The following is a 25,729-nucleotide window of genomic DNA, read 5'->3' as shown; positions in this document are numbered from 1 at the left end:
GATAAACAATTTTACCTAATGTCAAAATTGCTTATAATGTTTTGGGTTCAGCGATTGAGGCCATGTAAGCTAAAAAGGAAAAAGGAAGCAGGCTAAAGACGTGTTATATGATGCTCACGACCCCTGATTTTACATGAAGCTTAAAGAGAAAAACTTATTACACTAAATCTTTCTAGCCTCTGGTCTGTTCCTTGGAAAATTGTATGAGGAATTGAATACCTGATGTGTGGATTACTTTTGTTGGTAAAACTCGAACAAACAATGCGTAAAAGAACGAATCGACACCGGTCTGATAACAAAGATCCGCAATTCAGGGTTCTTTAAATCAAATTTAATCAACCGGACCATGATCCTTCTTTATCTATGAAAGTACGCAGCATCCAGAAATTTATCACCACAGCAATAGCCCTATACTGAGAATTCCTTTCCGAAAAGATAGAGAAAATATCTGGGTATGGGATTTATGTACTTCAATGCCATATGGTTCTTATATGGCTCATATAACAACTACGTTTTGTCAATAACTTGGTTTATATCAGGTTAATTAGTGTGAATGTGTATTCATGTGTTGTTGTTGTTTTTGTGTTTTTTGTTGTGTTTTTGTGTCATATTTGTCTCTTTAGGATGGTTGCCTCATTGGCAATAATACCACATCTTCTTTTTGTTTTTATTTTCAGTATAACGGCTGGTATAGCTGGTATAGTTCTTTTCGTCTTTTTAAATCAGTGAGGACTGAAATTCATTCCTGGTAACTTTTATCAAATAGAAGAATTGATGCTTTCAGCATCGTAACGCTCTACATCAAAAGGAAGTTACATTTAAAATTCCAATTTATTCTCAAAAACCAGTCTGTTCCTATTTAATCATACAGTTAAACCAGAACCAGAGGATCTTCAGAAATACTACGAAACTGTTTACTCGCTAAGTAGTATTAACCATATGTTGATTCCAAAGGAACTTTTTAAAGAAAGAGAATTTTAAATTTCGATATTTTTTCTGAAATTAGTTATATCAGAACTTTTATTTGTCAACCCTGTATACCACCGTTCCCCATGTGAAATTGAAAAATCGTTTAAAAGAAATAATGTACAATGCTTTTTGTTTAACATAAAAACGGTAGTATACGCTATACATCTATTACGTTTTAGCTATTGTAAAACATATTTGCATTCTTGTCTTTCATTTCTGCTAATGCACTTTGTCTATGTGCCTTTTTTTGATACATTTATGACTTGAGTTTTTATTTATATATCCCGTTTTTGTGCTATTGTACTATGATACATTTGTGTAGTAATGTCAAATATTTTTTATAATATACTTGTTCTATATGCCATTTTGTGCTTCTATGTTACATATTTGTTTGTATAATAATGTTCACTGCTATACCCATACGATTGACATTTTTACCTTTTATGTCCATTTGCTTTGTTCATAAATAGGTGTCGATACAAAGTTATTTGGTGCGGTTGTCATACAAGTGAGAGGTTAAGATAGATTTATAACCAGGTTTAATTCTATATTTTCTTCCTAAAATGCATGTACTAAGTCAGGAATATAACAGTTGTTATCCATTCGTTTGATGGGTTTGAGATTTTGATTTTACCATTGGATTAGTTATTTTCCTTTTAGTATATATTCCTTTTTATTACACTTTTTATTCGAATTCCAGTATGATTTGCTAACAGTTTTCTTTTGACATTTAGAATTAATAGCAAAAAATGAATAATAAATAAATGGTTAATTAGATTTGATAATTTAAAAAATCTTATATGACTACTACTATTTTCCGCTAAAAAATGAGTAATGAAATGCAATTGTGTTCATTTATATATCAAACGTTGATAACTTCTGACATTTAACATAAAATGATAAAGAGAGGAAGGGCAAAATTCTCTTAGATTGAAATCAAATCACGGTCATTCGTTAGAGTCTCTGAATGTTTTGTTCTTTAAAAATCAACTAACAATCGGTTGTCGATCATAAATTGGTTGTTTCTTCCATTATACATGTTGATTCATATCTCTACAATTTATGACATACGTGATATAACTGCTGATAGGTATCATCTTTTTTTTAATAACTGATATTCTGTTTCTCTAATTTGATGACAAAAATCTTTCACCCGTATAATGAAATAAACACATCATTAGAGGTGTAGCGCCGTAATTGTCACAGGCATTGATACCAAGCTCTTTCTCTCTTGCTCTCTCTGAGCATTTCTATAATCTATAGTGTAATCTGTTACGCACAGTACATTAAAGGTATCACCACTTTGAAAGACTTCAACGTTGTAAGGCTTATTATTTTGTGCATTTCGTAATGATTGGCATACACACGATTCGTCTGGCGTATTAAATTATATCCCTGGTACCTTTGATAACTTTTATGCTTAAAATAACTATTATTGAATAAAGAACTTTATAGATACTCTTATGAGTCATTCTTTCCAGTATGTTTGTTTGAATAGCAGATGGGTTTCTATCCACTTATTTCGAATATATCACCTCAAAACATACAACACAAAATTACACGCAAGCAAACATAGCAATACAGACTGAAGAGGGATCCGCTCAAAACAAGAGACCGAATTCTTAACTTTTTGTTTATTCAACTGCTTTAGAAGACGGTCTGACACTTGCAAATCATATAAGTTGAATGTGTTCGGATTCAGAATATTGTCTGTGTAACCTTTTGATATAAGTAAACTTAACAATCGTTCATTTGTTATTATTCCGTTTGTATCTTCTTTCTCTATCTCTTTTCGCTTGAACATGTTGTTTTTTTTAAATACAGAAGCCAATGCTTGAAATTTATCTTCGTGTGACCTTGCTATAGGGGTACCTTTTAGTACTAGACACTCGGAAATGTCATCGAATCCTTTGGACATTGACACAAACAGAAGATATCTTCCATCTTTGTCTTTTTCATTAACATCCGCTCCTTGTTCTAATAGAAGTTTAAAAACATTACTTGAACCATGTTCACAAGCTAATCTCACGAGCGACATCCCATCTTGTCCTTTAGAGTTCAAATCTCCTCCCTTATCCAACAGAATTTCAAATGCTTCGTCATAGTCTCCCTTAACGGCACTACATAATGCTTGATTTATTTCCGCTCCCTCGTTTATCAACATATCTATCAAAGCAACATTTCCTTGTTGACTGGCCGCAAACAAAGGTGTTACGCCATTGACAGTTTTCATGTTCACATTTGCATTGCTTTTGATAAGGGAATTTACAGTTGTAATATCTCCACGCATGCATGCTTCATATAAAGGTGTCCATCCACACTGCATCCAATTTCTGGAACTGTCAAGTTCATACTTCTGAAAACTTGTTTCTAAGCAACCAGGCATACGAAATCTGTCTGCCTGCTCTGATTGCATTTCCTTTAAAGTTTTCATGTTGGCACCTTTTTCATACAAAATTCTTCCTATTTTTTCAAACCCAGCAAAAGAAGAAATATGAAAGGGGGAACGACCATATTTATCTTTTTTGTTGATATCAGCATGTCTCTCAATCAGATGTTTGACTAACCCGTAGTGACCACAAATGCAAGCAGTATATAATGGTGTTTCCCCGTCTATATTCGTTTGGTTAACGACAGATCCTTTATTAAGAAGAATCTCGACCGTTCCTAAATGTCCATCCCGACATGCAGCTGTCAAAGGTGTGAACCATCCATTCCGGGCATTCACATCAGCTCCAAAAGAAATAAAAAGATCAACAAGTTCGTCATAACCTCGTAAGCATGAAATGAGGAAGGAAGTAATCCCATTGTCGTCTTTTATGCTCACAATTCTCTTTTTAACCTCGTCATCTAAGGCTTTTACAACATTTACAAATTTATCTCTGTATTCTTTGTATCTCATTTGCACATTGTTCAAACACCAATGTATCTTTTCATTTTCAAGGTCCATTCTAAGCCTAGTATTGTACATTATTTCATCTGTTGACGAAATAGTAATTGTAAACTCACCATGTGTTTTTTGTATTGACTCTAGTTGTACACGTTCACGTATTAATTTATCATCTGCATATTTAATAATTGGCGCGATTAATGCTTTACCAAAATAACAACATAGAAAGTCAAACATTTTATCGTGTATTACTTTGTATTCATTATCTACTTTTATAAAGTAAGTGTCAACACAAGCGTCAAGTTTTTCTTTTATTGCGGATCGAGAGATGTCGCGACCTAATTTGCAACAATCAAAAATAACTTTTAATTTCCGTTTTTCCTGTTTATCAAAATCGATAAAAACATCGAAATTAGTTTCGTTGATTGTGCCATTGTGTATAACACATAGTAATAATACACAGAATTTTTCTTTGTCAAAAGTTTTCAATGTATCCCATTCATCCGAAAACGTTTTGTATGGACTGTTCAGAAACTCATTGACATCAAAGTTGTCATGCTGAGAGTACAAGAAGCACATTAATGGGGAGAATTCATCTTTTACTACAATATCCTTTAACAATTTGTCATTCTCTTTTAGATATTTCCTAGCAATTTTCAGTTTATCTTCAGAAGAATACTTTACTGCCAAATCAAAATGTACATTGAATGATTTTAATGCTGTTTTAACGTTTTCCTGTTTAAAGATTTCAGTACGACAAGTGGCTAATATTTTTGTGTTGCCCTTATTCAAAATATGATTGATAAATTCCTCAATTCTTATCCAGTTCTCAATATAATTGATGTTTGCTGTATATTTTCCATATATATCATCTACAAAAAACACTTGACGAATATCATCTTTATATCGCTTTTTGATATCTTTAACACTTCTACATGGTATAATTCTGTACCCTTTTTCATGGCATAAATGCAATGCTATATTTTGTGCCGCTAGTGTCTTTCCCATTCCAGATACTCCAATCAAAAGTAAGGTATGCTGGTTTTCCAGGAAACCTAGTATATCTGTTACTGTGTCAGTTTTAACAAAATCTTTACTGTTCTGCTTCCATCGTTCAATTTCGGGAATATCAGCATCTGAAAATACTCTGTAATTTAACCGGTCATGTCAATTCATACTATTTTCATAATGTAAAACTGAAATCTCTGGAACTAAAAAATATCGATTTTTATTTTATCATTATTTTTTATTTAATCGAAAAAGATTTTAAAACTATTTAACGTTATGAGTCTTATTTAGGTTTTTGAAAGTTTTAACATTATAAAATGTAAATCAATTTTGCCTAAACAGAAATTCAATATGCATGTTGTAAAACTTATAACTAAACAAACCATGTGAGGATTCATACTCCAATAACGTCTTCCTTTGTGACTCTACCGACTATAAAAATAAAAAAAAAGGACTAATGTCGACAAATAATTAGACATTATTTTCCTGACAGAAGGTTGCAGAATCTAGCTACTTAAACGGCCTATAACACAAACATTAAAAAAGCAAAGATTCATTGATATTCAACTGCTTCTTTATGCATAGAGTTATGACAGAAAAAAATATATATGAATCTTCTTTGTCAGAACATATTTCTTTATTGGTGCTGAAATGGCCAATTACCATGCCGCCATCAAGTAATTACTTAAAGCGAATAATGTGCAAGATTTTTGAAAACTAAATCTATGATTTATTATATCCTTCATTATGCACAAAACATTCTGTTACCAGATCGGTTAATTTCCCGGGTGTAAATAATTCGCCATCTATGCTCATCCGGGGATGAAAAAAATTATCAAAATTATTAACATTGGCCGAAATTAAGAAACAATAAATAAATTGAGTATCCAAAAATTAAAAGATTATATTGCTGTAGAAATAAGTGTCAAGTGGCAGTTTTAAGATTTTTTGTTAATTTTCCAGGTATAAAAATGAGTAAAAAACGTTTTATAAGAAATAAATTAGTTATCTTGGTGTAATAAGGGTATATGTAGTATGTAATTTCAATATGACCTTCTTCTTTTGCTGCGGAAAAACAGCCCTGTATGCGTTCCAATAAAGCATGGACTGTACATGATTGATGCCACAATTGAAATTACGACGTCAGCTGTGCTTTGAACAAAACCGAAAATCAAAAAGTCTGTTTGTTTGTTTATCGTGATACGATTGATTTTCTATAACGTCTTGGCTTCATTAATTCAAATAGATGTCTTTTTAACGCTTTGAAGTACAAAAGTTACACTTTTTCTATTATCATGCCATACTTTATGCTCGTTTTAACATTGATAGGAATTACACTTATCAACATTTTACACCTCGCTATCTCTCAGTATAAGGATATTGACAAATATAATGCATACCCATGGTATAACGAACATAGAGCATGGCATAAAATAATGAACTGCTTAATTGTACACTGGTGTAAAATGTTGTACAAGAATCGTGATAAAAGTGTTTTGCTATTAATCCAAACATAATATTTACTTTTAATAATACTGTAAAATGACCACAATTCCTTGATTGTCAAAAAAAAAGCAAATGCTTAGTTAAAAATAGAGAGAAGGTAACATGATAGGGCAATTACCTGCCGCTATGCATTTATCGTCAGCTTAGTCCTTGGTTAAAGAATTACCAATGTTTAAAACAAAAACACATGAAACAAAGTGTACATTTAGCAATGCATGTTAATTCAAAGTACGCTTTATATCTAACATATGCTGGCAACTATAATACATTTAAAATCACGGAAAGAAATGTCTCCCTTTATCATAACCCTACTGTAGCATAATCTTAATTAAACCTCAGTATCCTATTATTGAAGTTAGGTCAATCTGGGTCATATTTTTTTTGTAATACATATGCACATTTCTATACCACTATTACACTTAATATTGTCGACTCTTTGAAGCTGAGTAACAAACCTTAATTATCACTAAAAAATTAAATTATCATCGACCCAGGAATAAACCAGACCCAAAGATCAAATGTAGGTAACTTTTTTTATATTTAGATAAATTAATTTTTGATTTAACGCGTCTTTTGATTGGCTGACGTTGTTTTGTTTATCAGCCTAAAGACATAATATAGTCATATGACAGTGACGTCATCAATATTTTTCATGGTTTTCTCTCATTTAAAATGGAATTTAGAATTAAATTATAAAAAATAACTGCAATACTTTTTTCTGTCTATTCGAAGTAACAATAAAAAATGTGGTGCACACTGTAAACAACCCACTACGTGCGTTATTCAGAGTGCACCACATTACTATGGTATTTCGTCATAAACAGAAAAAAATTATTACAGTATATCCTTAATCATTAGATGTCATATTGATAACAATACTAGAATACAACCACGTGTTCTCCGTATTGAATTACACCTCAATTTGGGCCTGACTGTTTAATATTTGTAATATCAACTGATAAATTCATGCTGACTATGAGATGCACAGCTTTCAAAGTCTTGTTGTTTCAACCCGTCCTGATTTTGTTACTGCCTCTGACAACTTCATGTGTCATACTATTGGTATCTGGTTCGATTATGACTCGGTACTTTTAACTTTAATTGGTTTACTCAATAATGTGAAATAAAAGGTCCATATATAGTGTAATATGTAATTCTCAATATTATCCTATATTAGCTAAAGATTAAATTAAATTCATTAATTCGTCAAATGAGAGGTTAATTTTAAATACGTTTAACAGATTGTGGTAAATTTTAACATGAAACATGGAGATCGTTGAAGATCCTCGAAATACCAAACACCGGAAAACATCCCTTAATCATAAAATAGTGTCAACACTAAGTAATGTATGATTGATTCAAGAACATTATCAATGCATATGAGCATATAAGCTCGGAAAGGAAAACAAATACTTTTAGAATTACCAATACATATCGAATATAGATTAATACTTTCTGCTTGTTTGTGTTTGGTTAACTTTTAAATAAATCATTTAAATGTAAAGATCACAATAAAAAAAATAGCAGCACCATGAGCGCATATAATCACCTAAGTTTTATGAAAACTGCTCAGACCAAATAAAAGATATAGTCCAAAAACTTGAAAATCACCCCTTTTTATTAAAAAGAACTTCGCTAAATCGGAAAAATAAAATTTAAAATTTATAAAAATTGAAAGGGTACTTACATGTTCATCAATATATATATATAAATAATTCATCAAAATGTAAGAAAAACTGCTACAAGCACTTTTGAGTTATTGTACGAAAACGGGAAAATCCCCCTTTTATTTATGAATAAACACACATATCTTAAATATAGAAAAAATTAAAGGGAGCTAACGAGTATAACTGTTAACAATTATATCTTTAATTTGGGATAATACCTTCGAGAAATGAAAAACGTTATAGACATTTCTCATTTGGACCTGTCATTGTCCTGTCATCGGTCCAGTCAGTAGCGTAACCAATTTTCAGATAATACTTTGCTAGAAGTTTTTTGATTGATCGGCAAAAGTGCAAAACTAACTGTACGGAATGAAAAACTTATGGAATAGAATTGGAAACCAACACGTTGACAATTTCATATCGTATGTTCATACCATAAATGACACTAACGGCAAAACATACACGAGTTAAAATTAATGGCATACTGAATTTCTAATATTTGATTTATTACATACAAAAAGAAATATCCAAATTATAAGAAATCGATTTCATTATTGATTGAACAAAAAAGTCATATTTTAATGTTTGTTTATCTTGTAGCTAGAAACCATCATTCCCACTTGGTATTGCATTTGAAATTGATTGACTTAACAATTAATTGATTGATTATTACTTACTTTTTCAAGTGTGGAGATCCTTGTATCATTCTGACTTAACTTAGTACTCATTTCTGTGAGTTCAGAGCGTACTCTAGAAAACTCTGTGTCACATGATTTGCAAATTACACCCGCATATTCCACTAATACTTGTATCTCCTGTCGAATAGTTTCGACTAATTCTAGACCAATAGTTGTACCTTGGAAGAAACTTGTACCTATTAATAAATACAAGGAATTACTGAAATTATCAGACAAAACCGAAAATCATTTCACATAAATTGCCTGTATTGGTATAAAATAAATGATTGAGTTAAGCATGTTTTATATCGGCACAATCCTTCACCTTTGTCAGAATAAAAGACACCAGAGATATGCCACTGTGGAACATTCATAATACGATGAAACAAACAAAAAATCGAGTAGCAGACCAACCCGGAGGGAAAATCAGCTATAAGAGGAAAAAAATCGGAACAACTGAAACATTGACGTACAACAAAACGCAAATTGAAATGTAATGTAGATAACCGTAGGTGTTTTGACTTATTACAGGAAATTTTCAGAAACATTTGGGGTTTAACTTCCGACTTATATGATCATGTTTAAAATACTGTCAAAATGACGACGCTTCGTCACAGGTTTTGGTTTATGATCCGAATTTGGTTACGCTCAATCGATGTTGAGTAGGGGCATTAAGGCCTAGTTTTGGCCCAAGAAAATAAAATGTTTCATAACCATTTCAAATTGGTACATAATGTTTAGAAATGCATAGGGTCCAGAAATATAAATGAAAAACATAAAGATTTTTATCTGATGACGTCACAATTACGTCATGATATGTACTGTTTTCACAAAAACGATGAGAAATACAGAAATTATGCAGTTTTCTGTCTTCATTTCCGTTGTGGAAACATGCGGCGTAGTCGAGAAAGAACATAATAATTTAACAACAGCTTTATTATATCTATTGGCATAATCACATGAAATATAAAGTTGTTTCTTGGGTGCGCACACACTTTTTCAATCTGAAATATACTTAGAATTTGATGAAAAAACAAGGAAAATCACGAAATTTCACAAAATATGCAAATTAGGTCATGATTTGTTGCCATGGTAACTTGTTCGATGACAATTTTTTTTAATTTTTTCTTAGTTCTTAGTACCTTATACCTTAGTCAAGTTTTCAGTTAGTTAAAAAGATTATGTGTGATAACTTTTAAATTTGCAGTAACTTTTGGGCCAAATAAGGTTTATTTGCCGCCTTTGATGCATACCCCCAATGAATGTCTTTACGCGGATGTTTGAGGTAAAAATATTTAGAAATAAAAAAAACCACTTTTGAATAACGTATCAAACCACAAAGTAAATATTGACATAATCGTTGTTTTATAGTTAATAAAAACATGGATCCGTTTGGGGAAAAAAGAATATAAAAATTAAAAAAAAATAACGACATAAAATCTAAATGAAAGCAAAGTCCGAACACTTTAAAACGTATTCATTATTCAACTTATGTACATTTACCATTTGTTCTCCATTTGTTTAAATCTCCGATGAATTGATTCTCATCAGGTCCATTTAAGTTTAGAAGATATATGAAATCTTCAATCTTTTGAAGTGACAATGTGTATATCATTGCATTCCACTCTGTAAAATTACAATGAGCCCAAGGATTTCTGATAACTGATCTAGCCTAAAGTAGATACGAAGCATATATATATATATTTAGACGAGTTGTATATATATATAGATTCTTACATTGATACCAGTGGATTATCGGATTTATCCAATCGAGATAGTTAAATTATCAATTTTAAAGTCCGAGCCGCATCGGCGAGGACTTTAAAATTTATAATTTAACTATCGAGATTGGATAAATCCGATAATCCACGAGTAACTATGTAATAATCTGTTTCTCTAATGATTAATAAGACATTTTCTTTTTTTGTTAACCAAAAATCCCCTTCGAGTGCCTTTCACATTGCACGAAGTTGTCAATTTCATTACCACCTGTTATCATATTTTTATTCATTCAGTTAGCTAAAAAGGTCATGACCTTTGAAATCATCCAATGATCTTTTGAGATCACTAGCAACCACACGTTGATTAAATATTTTTATACAATGGGTTCGGAAAGGGATAAATTTCCATAAAGTTAGAGAAATATATATATATATAAAAGTCTATAAAAAGGACCAACCAGCAAATTTACTATGTACCGGATCGTCTAGAATAGGCGATACTATGCAGATAAGGAAAAAATTATATCAGTCTAAAGATTTGCACAACGGTACTGATATAAGGTGTTATTAAACGAAAATGTTGTTATAAAATCGTGTTGACAAATATTTCGGCTCAACAAATGGCCTTCTTCTTGTGTCACAAGTTTTAACAATACTGATACATAATGTACAAGGTGTGAAAATAGATCAGTAATAATACAGGTAAGTTTTGGTCGATTGATTTTAATCCTGAATATCAATCATTTATTGTTAATATACACAGTCACGTATATTGATTTAAAGTGTTTTGTTTAAATTATGATATTCAGGATTAAAATCAATCGACCAAAACTTACCTGTATTATTACTGATCTATTTTCACACCTTGTACATTATGTATCAGTATTGTTAAAACTTGTGACACAAGAAGAAGGCCATTTGTTGAGCCGAAATATTTGTCAACACGATTTTATAACAACATTTTCGTTTAATAACACCTTATATCAGTACCGTTGTGCAAATCTTTAGACTGATATATATATATATATATATATATGTGTGTATTCATACGATAATAAAATAAATGCATTTATACAAGATATATAAACAGGAATAATGTTGTCTTTTAATTAGGTTATATACAAAGTCATGATGTTATTCCTGTGTTAAGACAGGAATACTAAGACAACAATGTAAGATGTAACGATAAATTTGTTTCTGAGGTTTAAAAGTATTTATTTAAAAGTTCATATTTTATACAAAATAGTTTTTATGCACAGGTGTAAATATCAATCTATATTAAACATAGTTTTATTAGTTAGAGTATTAAATGAAAAGATGAGGATTTGTGATCCTTGTAGAAGACATACACTACCATATTTTGTACACAGATTTTACTTGACAAGACTCGAAAATAGTCTCGATAATATAGGGGAGGGTTTGGATCCCGCTAAAAGGTTTAAACCCGCCACAATCTGTATGTAAGTGCCTGTCCCAAGTCAGGAGCATCTGAGCATGTAATGCAGTGGTTGTCGTTTGTTGAAGTGTAACATATTTGTTTTCGTTAAAATGTTTTTACATAAATTAGGCCGTTAATTTTCTAGTTTGAAATGTTGTACACTTGTCATTTCGGGGCCTTTTAAAACTTACTCTGCGGTATGCGCTTTGCGCATTGTTAAAGGTCGTACAATAAACTATATTGTTAATTTTTTTTATGTTTACTGTATTTAACTGTACCCGACTTTACAATTTCTTTTTATCAAAGAATGATAAGTTTCTTTTGATAATTGTTCATTAGCAATAAATTTCTATTACGAAAATATTGGTGACGATTGTTTGTTATTAAATTATAGATTCCCTCAATTTAATGTTACAAAAATTATAACAATGAATCTTTCTTGTTTAATGTCAAAGAAATCGAAAATTGTCTGATAAACCTCGCTCAACTAAAGCAACAATTGCAAATCTTCATGAATAGGAACTTGAAATGAATATTGCAATACTGGTCTATCATAATTCACTCGTATGCTCGTTTAATAACACAAATCTTCAATCTGCTATTGATAACATTTATTTATTTAAGTTTGATAGGCTAGTATCATTTGTTCAAAACGCTGTTTTTATTACTTTTCTGTAAAATAAATATTATCATTTGGATAATAAACATTTCTGACTGGATATTATCTTAACCTTGATAATGGTGTTGGCAAAATCTTTTGCCATATATGGTTGTCTTCGTGTTAAATCACTGAACTACTAAATGTGTTTTTCGTATTCAGAATAATATAAATATGAAAGAATTTACAAACGTTCAATAATAATATATGCATATTCTTACGTCTTTTGCAGCACTCTGTACATTTACTGGAAATATGTCAATATTTACAATCATCCCAAGCAGAGCTGAAGAATCACAAGTCTCGTCAAACGCTGTGTAATTGGCCATATGGGTCTGGAGGAATAACTTTGACAAATCGACAGCGTTCTGCACCTTGTAATCGTATGTTCGATAACCACGAGTTGCCTTGTTGTTATTAATTGAGTCATAATTGAGAGGGATATTTCCGGTGCCATATGTCTGAAGACGTCCTTGGAAAGTCTGTAGGTCAATATGATCAGATGTTTTAAGTGAGTTGTAAAGATTCGTCACAATAGGTTCCACATATTTTCTTAAAGCTGGCGCTAAAATGCTGTGCAAACAAATACCAACCACGAGCCATCTTTTTTTGTCGTCGTCTAAGTCTCCTGGGGGACCTGATCAAATGTAAGTATACATTTTGAAATTTTTATCAATATTTTTGTTAAAATCTCAATGAAGGTAATAGCTCTCTAATCAGTATTTGACGCAAAGTAAACCACATGGTTTCTGTAATTCGTATTTGTCCTTTTCCTGACCTGTTGATTAATTTCATTAATTTCATTAATCAACGTTTGGTTCGTTTGATGTTCGTTTTTTTATTGGTTTATGACATCATATAGTCTTGCTTTCCTCCAAATTTTCAAGTGTGGCGTCATGAAAAAGGCGACCATGCCTGATGACGTTACATTAAAGAAAAATATAGTTATGTGGAGCATTGGATATTTAACTGTCTCGAGTGGTATAATATGGAATCACACTCTGTGCAGTGGAAAAATTTATATTCATGTATAAACAACCACAATTTTGTATACACGTTATTTAAATTAAAAAAGTGACTAAGCACGGCTGTCATTTTGTTAAACAAGAATAAATAATGGTGGTCAAGTATTGCGATTAGATCAAGATCTGGGATAGAATCGTGAATGACATGTTATGGAGATGACATATTCTCCGTCTGTAAATAATCTTATTATATCTATTATTAGAAATAAAAATTGCATGTAAAAAAAGTTAATATTCTAATCAATATCTGAGGAAATATAAGACTTAAATATACACCGTTTTTTGTTATAAAACCACAAAAGGCACAAGAGAAATAAAAAAAAAAAAAAACCATTAAAATTTTTCATGTATAATCTGGTTTTCTCATAGAAATATCGTTCAATACAACTGTTTGAAATAGTTCTTAAACTTATTTTGATTTAGTTTTAATATACAGAAACCTTGCAAAAAACGGCAATACTTGTAAACACATTTTTTAACTGTTCTTGAAAGAACGGGTACCTCATATGGATGATCGTGAAAAGATCGTGAAAGATGAGTTATCGCTGATCAAGATAATGCTCGAATCTTTCTTAAACCAGTGATTTGTTATGCTTGTAATCGGTATGTCAATAGATTGGATTTACATGACGTATTCCGCTTCACCCATATGCGTATGAAGTATAGAAATCGCTGTTAAGGTGAGGACATTTTTATAATTTCAAATTTGAAATTATCTCGTTTGTCATAGACTCTGTTTCTAAAAGATGACCGCTGTAGTCAATACTACATTGAATGATCTTTCTTAATCAATTTTAATTAAAGAAATCATTAAAGATTATACGTTATTTTAAATAATATGATTTTTTTAGTAATGCTATAAATACATTTTACTGGCCTATCTCTTATATAAAGATTAAGTTTCAAATATATCATTATAAATTACAATGTGACTTTTACAGTTACAAAATGTTTTTTTTTTTAATTTATCAAGTGCACATAAAGTCAAATCATTTTTGCAGATTATTTTAATTTGTTATTCCAATTTGTTCCACCTTTTAAACTACAGCAAATTTTCTCATAGATTATAAAGTAGAATAACCCTTTATTGCATTCACGATCTGATAGCAGATCTTTCACGATTTGATAACAATGCTTGATCACCGTTAGTTATTCTTTCACGACCAATTCTCCCGATAAAGCAAATGACACCCGATCTTAAGATGCTCAAATTTGGAAACCTCAAATAATCTTACCTGTATGTGACTGATGTTGGAGTGCACATATTTTTCGCTCTAAATCAACCGGGATTGAACACATTATTTGGGTCTGAGAAGCCATTCAACAAACACAGGGACTTTGCAAGCTGCTGGGTTTGAAAAAAAAAAACTAGGTATCAATTAATTTAGACTGTGTAACATCATGTTGATAATAAATCATGCATTATACAGTCCTACATACTATAGTCCTACATTATATAGTCCGTTATCACTGAGCGCCTACACATTTATGTTTAGAGGCCCGATGAAGCCCGCCAACGGATGTGGAATTTTCTCGCTGTGTTGAAAACCCATTGGTGACTTTTGGTTGTTTTCCGCTCTTTGATTGGGTTGTTGTCTCTTTGACACATGTCCAATTTCCATTTTCATACAGTCCAGCTTCTACATTAAATCCGTTTTGATTTGAAGTTTATTCTGAGTTCAAACCAGTACAAATGTTGATCGGTAATTTGTGGTCCTTATACACATTATATTTTAGATCATGGATAAAATTGAAACTCGATAACATAAGAAAAGAACTTCATGTTCAGTGTCTTACCATCACGTACTCAAATCCATCAGCGTCATTTTATCAACGAAATGCACGAGACTTTATTAATATAACCGAACAACTATCCAACTATAAGAGTATAATAAAGGAACAACAGTAACATCAACAAAAACAACGTACACACGAACTATTAAAAAAAGCAGCAATTTTGCATGCATGCTTATAGACAGCAGCATGCATGACAAATTCTCAAAAACAATATGCATTTGGTTTCGATTGAAAGGAAAAATAACTAACTAGTCCAATCCGTGATAATTAAAATACGATTTGATAACGTCAGTCTCATCATTCAACGGTTGATGTAAATTATAAAACGGTAATAGTTTAACCTAGTCACAATAAAATGTATCTCTAACAAGTCAGGACCCTTGTCAAATGTTGTTTTTTTTACATCTTTTAATGTTTTCCTTTTTGATAAAATCGTCGTCGTGCCATATATTCCACATCTAACTGACATGAAAAAGTGAGTTTGTTCAAACGGCTACGGTTATGTTAGAGGCATGAACAATCTATATTTACTTTGACCATTCAAAACATCACGTCATAAACAGTACAGCTATTTTCGTCTTCCTTCAACTTTAAGAAAGACAGTTACAACCATATGTTTTAAAATTATAACTTAATTAATCAAAGATACCTGGATACAAGACAATCTCAACTAAAAAAACCGTAAGCTTATTGTAAATTTCGGAGAAAAATGTCTACGTTCGATATTACAAAATGCGTTTTATGTTTCCTGTTCTAATAAAACATATTTGTTACATATAAACAGTAACAAACTGTAAAGGACCCCAAAGTATTACTAGTTTAAAACAAGATAAAATGGGAAAACAAACTGCTAAAGAAAGAGGGACGAAAGATACCAAAGGGACACTCAAAACTCATAAATCGAAAATAAACTGACAACGCAATGGCTAAAAATTAAAAAGTCAGACTAATCTATACAAAAAAGACGAAAAAAACCTCAACAAACGACAACTATTGAACATCAGGTTCCAGACTTAGGACAGGTACAACAAACTGATGCGGTTTCCAACCTTTATCCTTACCCGATACACTTGTAACATTACAACATCGAAAGATACTATGACATATCAATTGAAAACACAAGTGAACATACAGTGAACGAATAAATTTGATCGATGGCACAATCAAATTACAAAATCAATAAAATAAGGGGTGAATAAATAACAGTATCAGAAGTATACAGCTGTGAAATGTTGAATAATCACAGGAAGTAAATCGTAACATTACAGCCAATTAGAAAAAGTTACACAGGTTAAGGAAAATAAATTTGTTGTGAGGTGGAGAATAAAAACATTTTTCACAAAATAAATAATTTTGTTATTCATATTACGAGAAGACTTTGAAAGATTTTGGAACATTCTAATACGACACTGTTTTGTAGTTTTCTGATAATAAATCAGTTTCAAAACGTTACAGACATTGCATATAGTGGTCTTACTCATCTGTTTATGTACCGAATTGTGTCCTGTTTTCGATTGTGATAATTTGAAAGTGCATGTACATTCGTATGGCAGTTAATGTAATAAAAGAAAAATAGGATTACCTTGCGGACGCACCTCTTTTCTTTTCTTTCGGATATGATGCAAATCACTCAGTTTTAGATTTTCAATTTGATTTTTTTATCTTTGTCATATCGTTATGTCATATGAGAGATGGACTTTGGAATTATAATCTCTCGGTAAACATAGATTATATTAATAGCTGCGCATATTTCATGTCCCAGATTATATCCATACATTTAACATGTTTAATGAGATCTAAGCTTTTTTCTGTATTAACGTTCATCACGAACGCTTAATGATATATATATATATATTTGAAAGCCAGATAGGGGCGGGAGAAAGGAGAGAAGGGATAGAATGAAGGAGAAAAGGGATAGAAAAAGATGACAAAAATGTATATAAAAATTAATAAAAGAAAGCGGGAAGACAATAATTTTTATTAAATTGATAATAAAAAGCTTCAAGAGATCCGTCTGGGTAAAAGGAAAAAGCTTTAATTTATATTTTGTAATATATCTATCAACATCAATAAAACAACGAATAATTGAGTGACAATAATAAAAAAAAAACATATGCAAGACTAGCAAATGCCTGGGCACCTGACTTGAGGCGGATGTAAAAATGAGGCGGGGTCAACATGTTTTGTGTTAGATCTCAAAGAAATCAAGTGAAGTCCTGCCAATCGGTGAAAAAAATGCTCAAATAATGAGGAAAGCACCAAATTTTGCATGATGGTACATGTTTGTGTACAGAGCAATATTATCTATGAACCCATCTTCAACATTTGATATTTAAAGATGACTGCATACATTCTAAAATATTTTCGAGCATTGCACAAACCACAGTTGAATTGATGCTGAAAGCACAAAATTCAACACATTTGAATGATTTGGTATACTTAACAAGATTTTGTTTTGATCTATCTTGAAATTAAAGATGGCAGCTATTTTCAAAATGGCAGCTATGAAAAATAAGCAAATGTTCATTATTGAGAATTGACAAGCATTTAATCATTTTATTATAGTAAAGTTCCTTAGTCTCTGTTCGAGTACTGTATTGATTTTGCCTGGCTTGTCATTTCATATACAAAGTAGTAGCTGTCATAAAAAGCTGCAGTTGTAGATTTCATTGAAAGCTGCAATACTTTTTGTCTTCAGTCACACATAAAAAGCTGTGATTTTAGATATATATGTCCCATGATTTGATTCAGTGCCTATCTTATTTCTTGGGTTGAAATACTTTGCAATTTTAGATATTATACTGTGATTTGAGATTTGTATATACATATATCAGTGAAATGGCACGATTTGAGGAGATCAAGGACAATAACATTGAAATTGCAGAAACTGAATCACTTGGGGATATGTGGAAACTCACAGCCTAAGACTCTTTAACAGAAGACAACTCAGAAATGACTATTCAAAAATTGTACCAAGGAATTCTAACAGATAGGAAATATAATGCCCAAAGAACAGCTGATATTGACCGCAATATAACACAGCGAAGCCCGAATTGATAAAATATGTGTTGGTGCCATAACGATGCAAGCTGAACAGAAAGAGACAATGCATGTTATCAATGAACAGATGGAAGCAAAATCTCAGCAATTTCAGCAGTCTGAAGACAGGATAGACCACAAGGCTAGTGGTTAGCGCTTGGCTGAATTGACAGTCAGACCAATGAGAAATTCAATGTTGTGGTGAGACGGATGGACAAGCTGACAACCACTGGGGAAGGAGAAACATTTCAATGTAAAAGTACATTTGAACAGCAGGGTGTTTTCCAACAAATTGCATATGTTGTAAGTGAGTGTGTTGACAGCCAAAAAAGAAAGACGTTCAAAGTCCTTCAATGGACCGTAGCAAGTACAACGCAAGTACACCAAAAGTACATAACAAACTCCCAACCTTGGGTCTTTCCCCAATTTGTTGGTATGAATCATCAATCGAATCAACCCTGTTGAAGGAAAATTTGGTGTCTTCACCTAAAGTCTGAAGTCCTATATCAGGGCCCATGGCCCTGCATCAGATGGTTCAAATTTTATTTATCAACAACCTCCATTTAGTTCAAGGATACCAGCAAAGGGCGTATGTGTCTTCTTACGCACACTTACCACCTACTATGAATCAATCATCTTTGGTTCAGAGCAGCACATCATTACATAAACAATTAGCTGCAAGTGGATCATATCAAGTACCATTCATGTCGCAAATCCTCCTCCCAAATTTATGGCTTCAATTATGGCAACCTCGTCAGCTCCTGAAGCTCTTATAGGCTTGCGACAACAGCAAGCCGACTCCGCTGACTCCACAGGCCGATCAAAGAAAGGGCATAGGAAACCAAAAGAGCGTGGCAACATCTCTCTGGAGAGCGAATATATATTCGATTGAAGAGCATTATGGGACTACCGGTAGTCGACACTTGGAAAACAGGTAAGAAATGTGTAGGCTCCTAGATTGCCTGGCCAATGTTGCCTTGGAGTACGCCCGATAGGTAAACACAGATGATAATTCGAAAGCCTTAACAAAACCATTGAGGCAGCGCTTCAGCAAGAAAGACTATCAGACCAGATTGGAACCGAAGCATTTCTCAGAAGATGTAAAAACAAATATTCTGCAGGCATGTTATAGAGAGGTACCCAGAAACAAGGCGTTAACGAAATTTAAAAAAACTCAATATCAAACCAGATGGCGTCATATGGATTTAAGAGAGTCAAGTATGACCATCTGTAAGTTTTCTTAAAGGCGCAGTATCACCGACCGATAAAGGGAATACGAGCAGTTGTTTGGAAATTGAGGTGGGTAACCCGCCTAAAATTGTCACAACACTATCTGATATTATGCTTTCAACTTATCAGCGTAACCGTGGATTGTCTGATCAATATAACCTTGGGCCTTCTGATCAATATAATCGTAGAAGATCACCAGATCGATGGAAGATCATCTGATCAATATACTAATACACATGGAATATATACCAGGATACAGAGAAAATCAAAGCGCAACCACAACAACGGAGTCTTTTAACAGCAACGGGTCAGGCGGTAGGCTAACGATCGACTCCCAAGTCTATTGGCCATGAAACATCATCTGATGACAAAACCGAACAAAGGCCAATAGCCTTGTCCGATATTGTTGTCATACGAACCATTGGAAAAAGCCTAGCAGTAGGAGGTACTATATATAACCAAAATGTAAGCACGATTGTGGACACTGTTATAATAATAACATTAGTAAAAGGGACATTAATTCCAGCAGATAATGAAGATTCAGAGTCCACGCTAAGTGGTTTGGTTGAACAGCTGGTTACTGGGAAGATTATAAAGAAAACCTCTCTCGACATTGATAGGGTAAACATACAACGGGATGTATACACAGCGTTGTTAACAGACCATGTTATACTTTGGCTAGATATTTTTGACACACTGGGCGCAATGATTAATCTCAGTAATCCAACACTTACCATCAACAACAAAGTGATAAATACGGCATGTGTTAACAGTGGAGGTAAAATTTCAACTTAGCAAGTTTGCATATTGGGTTCGCACGTAGTTGGAAAAGGAAAAAGTTGTCCCGTAACAATTGTTAGTGATGACAATTGTCAAATCCCTCTGAAGAAAGGTTCACCTATTGGTTACAGAAATATTTGACAATATAGTGTGTACGGCAGATGAAATCCCGATAAGGGACGTAAGACGTGGCATTAAAGAGACACGTTACAATGCGCCCTCTGCACAGCCTGAAAGTTCAGACTAGTAACCTAATATACCACCACATTTAATTTCATTCAACCATACAAAATTGAAAGCAATAAAGAAAAATTACAATAACATGTTACATATTGATTAACATTTTCATTTTCACTATTTGTTTTTGTATATAAGAAGCCATATTTGCAAATGCATGTGTTCTAGACATAACTAAACTATTGTATTTATATTTCAGAATTAACAAATAACACATTTAAGAACATGAAGACCTTTTTTCAAAGAATCATTTCTTTTATTTCAGAAATTATACAGAATACAATCTTTCGGACAATTTGATACTTATAACGTTTTTGTCCGCCATCTTGAAAATGGCAGACATATTGGATTTTTCTGAGTGGGTCCATAGCTGAAATCAAAGGGCATAAAACCAAGAACTACTGTGCAAAGTTGCATGCTTTCATCATTAAGTGAGCAATTCTGCTCTATGTCTGCACCAATCAGCCGGACTATTGAAGGTACTTAAATATCGACAGTCTGGCTTCAAGCGGTGATGAGGAGCGTTGCGATAAAGGCCATAAATAAAGAAAAAAACTCCCGAGTTTTTGTTTTACCGTCCTTGTATATATGAATGGTTAACTTAATATAACGATCACATATAATTCACAAAAAAGACCATGATTTTTTTTATGAATTTCTAACGAGAATTGTCATGGTTAAGGTAATTGTATAGGGAATCTATGTCGTCGAATTAGAAAACCGAACGACAATTATTCAACAGCAGTAAAGCAAGATTTGGACAAAATAAAAGAAGTTTTATTTAAAAGAAAACTAAATTAAATTGTACACGTGTTTGTAGGAAAACTCGGTAATTCCAGTGAATAAAACACATTTTTTGTTGTTGTTGTTATAATTGATGTTCACATGACTTTAAACCGAAACTGCTTCCCATGTATTCATAAATGTTCTTTCTAACGCGTCCTTTAAATTATTCAATTTTAAGTCCAACATTCAGTTAGTGAATAAGGAGAAAGCTAGCAAAGCGAATCAAATTACAATTACTTGTAAAAGTGGCAAATGTAAATATAATTCTAAATTAACACATAAACTGCATTTATTTGAAATGTTGACTGAAATTAAGTAAACCAGTCTCTTTTATGAACGATTAAAGATTTTAATTCTTGATTTGTACTTAATATACATCCTCTTATGAGTTAAATTCATAAAGAAGGGAAATGATATATTAAGACTATACTAGTAATTTTGGGGCCCTTTATAGCTTGTTGTTCGGTGTGAGCCCAGGCTCCGTGTTGAAGGCCGTACTTTAACCTATAATAGTTTACTTTTTAAATTGTTATTTGGATGGAGAGTTGTCTCATTGGCACTCACACCACATCTTCCTATATCTATAAACGAGAAAATGTGTAAAATATCTATCAACTTACTGCTAATGGTCACCTTAAGCCTTTTGTTTTAAATGTAAAAAATGGTAAAGACGATTATTGGACAAATTCGTAGTTAAAACTAACATGAGATAACATACATTTAAAATTAAATCATCAAACTGGTCCAATCAATCTGCCAATCCTGTATTTGCATTGTCATCTTGCCTGTACATTGTCCCAAATGTCCTTTATTGCTGTGTGATAGAATATTCAGCATGTCTTATACGGTCTGACAGACTTCGTATATACTAAACGACTAAAAAAATGCATACACTAATTGCTTTTTTTTTTAGAGCGATCAAAAATCTTCTCGGATACTGTTCCCTGATTAAAGTTATGTGTCCAGTTTTAATACAAAAAATTGAAGATGGCGATATGTTTTATGTCCAGGTTCAAGGGTCTATCACCCCCTTATATCTCAGATATACCTACACTCCAAAATTTCTGCATTATACGAGTGTTTGTGAGAACTTAACCATGTTAGCTGTACTATCTCCATACTCCCATTCATATAATTTTGTATCATTTCACATGCATGACCACAATGGAAAATAACTTCGATGTTCAGAGTAATGATGATTCTTTTGTAAAAAAACAGTTTGATTATTGACTAATTTCCACAATTTTTTATTTCTTATTTTTGACCTTTTGGGATGAAAGCACTATTGTCACAATAAATTTTCTCTATAGAACCCTGGAATTGATTTCAAGGATATACTTGAACTGAATATTTATGGTTTTCACAAATATTTTTCAACACAAAATAAGAAATCATGAATACTAGTATACTGATTGTTTGTTTGACTTTAGTGTATACATATATCATACACATGGTTTAAGAGGGCACTTAGTTTTGCCGAAGAAACGTGAAAACACTGTGGCCACTTTGGAAAAACCATATTGCAAAGCTGGCGCTCATATCCTATAGTGTTCGAAGCACCCAATCATTGTACCATGTCAACGTAGCCCGACAATCACACTGAAGCGTGCAACATAGTTTTCACGGCACCAAATATGTGGATAATCATAGTTTGGTATTGCACAAGGTCATGTTTTATCTTACCGTTAATGCGTTAATGACGTCTTTATAATAAATCCATTGGATGTTAAATGTAAACTGATTTATATTTAAGTCTTACAATGTAACTACATGATTTTTTCTTTAATTGTTATTGGATTGAAACTACCTTTCAGTAACTGCGATTTTTTTATTTTACTCTTATGTTGTACTGTTACACCATTGTCACTGGTTTAGGGGAGGTTTTGGGCGCTCAAAATCATGTTTAAATCCACCACATTCTGTATGTGTCTGTCCAAAATCATGAGCCTGTAGTTCAGTGGTTGTCATTGGTTTATGTCTGCCATAATTGTTTTTCGTAAGAGAATGTATTCATATTTTTGATATCGAAGCCTTTTATAGCCGACACATGGTATGTTTTTTTTTCTCATTGTTGATGTCGTACGGTTGCCTATAATGGTTTACATTTACCTCATTTATTTTCATTTTGTGGGAATAAGCATTATGTGCAAGTTTCATATCATTTGGTTGAGGCAAAATCAGCTTTGGGTCGTTCGTATGAACGTACAGACGGACAAGGGTAAAACTTAATGCCCCGTCCACTACGGTGTGGGCATAAAAATGGCCTAAAAATCTAAGAATACAGAAATGAACAAACTCCACTCCAGATCCTCTGAAACAGCAATTCTTGATCATGGTCTTCTGTGAAAAATATGTTTTATGTTCCCTATATTCCTTTTGATAAATGTTGTGTTTTTTTTTTTAGTGTTTCTTAACATTGGCGGAACCCTTCGTTTTGCCTATTTTTTTGTAGAAAAAATCTGTTTAGCATTTCTGTAACAAATATCAAAAAATTTAGAAAGGGTGTGTCGATTTTTTATCAATGTTTTGTCGATCTTTAAATATTTTGCTAAATATGAGAATGTCATGCCATAGATAACCATTAGAGTTAGAATGAGAGTTTTTTGGATATTTTGTTCCAGAAATGACCAACAGGAAGTGCCTGTAATTTTTTCCCATTTGGTTGAGATTTGATGGTTTACCAAGCAGATATATACATATACCTGAAGTGGTTTATTCTTTACTGCTGGTTCATCATATTCTGTCTCTTTATCTCCTGGAAAAATGTTAGCCTGATGGCCTGGATTTTCAAAGATATCATCTCTCGCCTCAAAGACATCTATGCCGCCACTTGTAGGTGCTAGCACATCATTGTCTGATTTGTTTTCGAATACGTAGATGACTTTTTTCGAGAATATATCGTTGGATTTCTTTTTGAAAATATCATCCATCTTATCCAAGACTCATTATATACCTGCATACAAGATACAAGAAAGCTTTTTAATATATTGACAGGAGGGTCACCATATCTCGTCACATATGATTTTTAAGTGTTGCCCTTCGAAGACTACGGGAACTTGGAAGACAACAATTTACCAGCAGTAAAGTAAGCTTTTTGTTGAAATAAAAGATGAGTTTCTTTTTAAAAGTCTTTGTAAAAGTCTATAAGGGTAAAACCCAGTCATTCAAGTTTATAAAACGTATTCATTTTAATGTATTTGATACATATATTAAAGGTAGATGTGATATGTTTCGCATGACTATAAAATTAAATTGCTCCCAATGTATTTATAAATGTCCATTTTAATGCGTCTTTTACATTGTTCAATTAAAAGTATATAAAATTCATAATATTCAATTATTGAATAAGAAGAACACTTGAAAAATGAACTAGGAATTGTTAAATTTATCCCTCTTAAACATATAAACTGAACGGCTGTCTTGAATTAAATAAAACCATTTCTTATGAATGATTAAAGATTTTAATTGTTGATTTTATACATCCTCTCATGAGTTTAATTCATAACTTAGAGAAATGATACTTTAGATATAAGACGATGTGGTATGAGTGCCCATAAGACAACTCTCCACCCAAGTTACAATTTATAAAAGTAACCATCATAGGTGAAAGTACGGACTTCAACACGGAACTTTCGCTCACACAGAACAGTAAGCTATTAAGGGCCGCCAAAAATTACTAGTGTAATACCATTCAACCGTCTAATGTATATAAAATATAAACAAGAAACGAGAAACGCTATGTCTTCTGAACAACATCAACAAACGATAACTACTGTACATCAGACGAAAAAATGTATAAAATATCTGTAAACTTACATTTAACGCTCATTTTAAGTCTCAATACACTGTATACTATTAAAAATATTAAAATTGAATTGTTGTCTTTTGTTTTAATTGTAAGGTGTTAAGGACGATAATCAATCAGCCAAACTTAAAGTTAAAACTAACATAAGATAAAAAGATAACATGCATTTAAAGTTAAATCATCAAACTGGTCCAATCAAACTAGTCTCAAATTTGCATTGATTGCAGTCTTGCAGTCATGTCTTTAGGTTTCCCAATGTCCTATGTTGCATATCCTGTGTGATAGATTATTCAGCAAAACTTACAGGGTCTTTCTTTACGATATGCCAGACTTCGTATAAACTTATCAACTAAAGAAACGCACCAACTACATCAATGTCTTTGAAGGGATCAATGCACGTCGTGTGAGTCTTTAGGGCATACGATACAGTTTTGATCCCAAATGAAATTTTGATGAACATTTGCAAACAGGCTATGTTTTACCTGCTTAAATCAAA

At 32.3% G+C, this 25,729-nt stretch overlaps 2 protein-coding genes across 2 annotated transcripts in view; both read right to left on the bottom strand.

Annotated features, from left to right (window-relative positions):
• The window catches only part of LOC134689593 (uncharacterized), a 37,085-nt gene extending 11,805 nt beyond the window's left edge, over positions 1 to 25,280 (bottom strand). The window contains exon 1 of the mRNA XM_063549563.1: positions 25,245 to 25,280. The gene's annotated coding sequence lies outside the window, so the exon portion shown is untranslated. The remainder of the gene's footprint in view (positions 1 to 25,244) is intronic.
• LOC134689832 (uncharacterized) lies at positions 1,978 to 24,358 on the bottom strand. Its single transcript, XM_063549799.1, has 7 exons — positions 24,131 to 24,358; positions 12,756 to 13,016; positions 10,221 to 10,389; positions 8,718 to 8,914; positions 5,268 to 5,299; positions 2,792 to 5,006; positions 1,978 to 2,022 (listed from the first exon to the last, which is right to left on the bottom strand). The coding sequence occupies exons 1-7, from the start codon at positions 24,356 to 24,358 to the stop codon at positions 1,978 to 1,980; spliced, it is 3,147 nt and encodes a 1,048-aa protein (XP_063405869.1).
• Positions 25,281 to 25,729: the final 449 nt, after the last annotated feature.

This window comes from Mytilus trossulus, chromosome 11 (assembly GCF_036588685.1).
Source record: "Mytilus trossulus isolate FHL-02 chromosome 11, PNRI_Mtr1.1.1.hap1, whole genome shotgun sequence".
Lineage (NCBI taxonomy): Eukaryota > Metazoa > Mollusca > Bivalvia > Mytilida > Mytilidae > Mytilus > Mytilus trossulus.
The sequence above is the reverse complement of the archived record's forward strand: the minus strand, read 5'-3'. Positions and strand labels throughout refer to the sequence as shown.

Coding starts and splice junctions, on each gene's coding strand:
- LOC134689832 (XM_063549799.1), bottom strand. CDS start 24,358: ATGGATGATATTTTCAAAAAGAAATCCAACGATATATTCTCGAAAAAA. Junction 5,300..8,717: donor GGATCTCCACACTTGAAAAA/GTAAGTAATAAT, acceptor TTATTTTTATAG/TCGGTAGAGTCACAAAGGAA. Junction 2,023..2,791: donor AATTTCAAGCATTGGCTTCT/GTATTTAAAAAA, acceptor CATAAATTGTAG/AGATATGAATCAACATGTAT.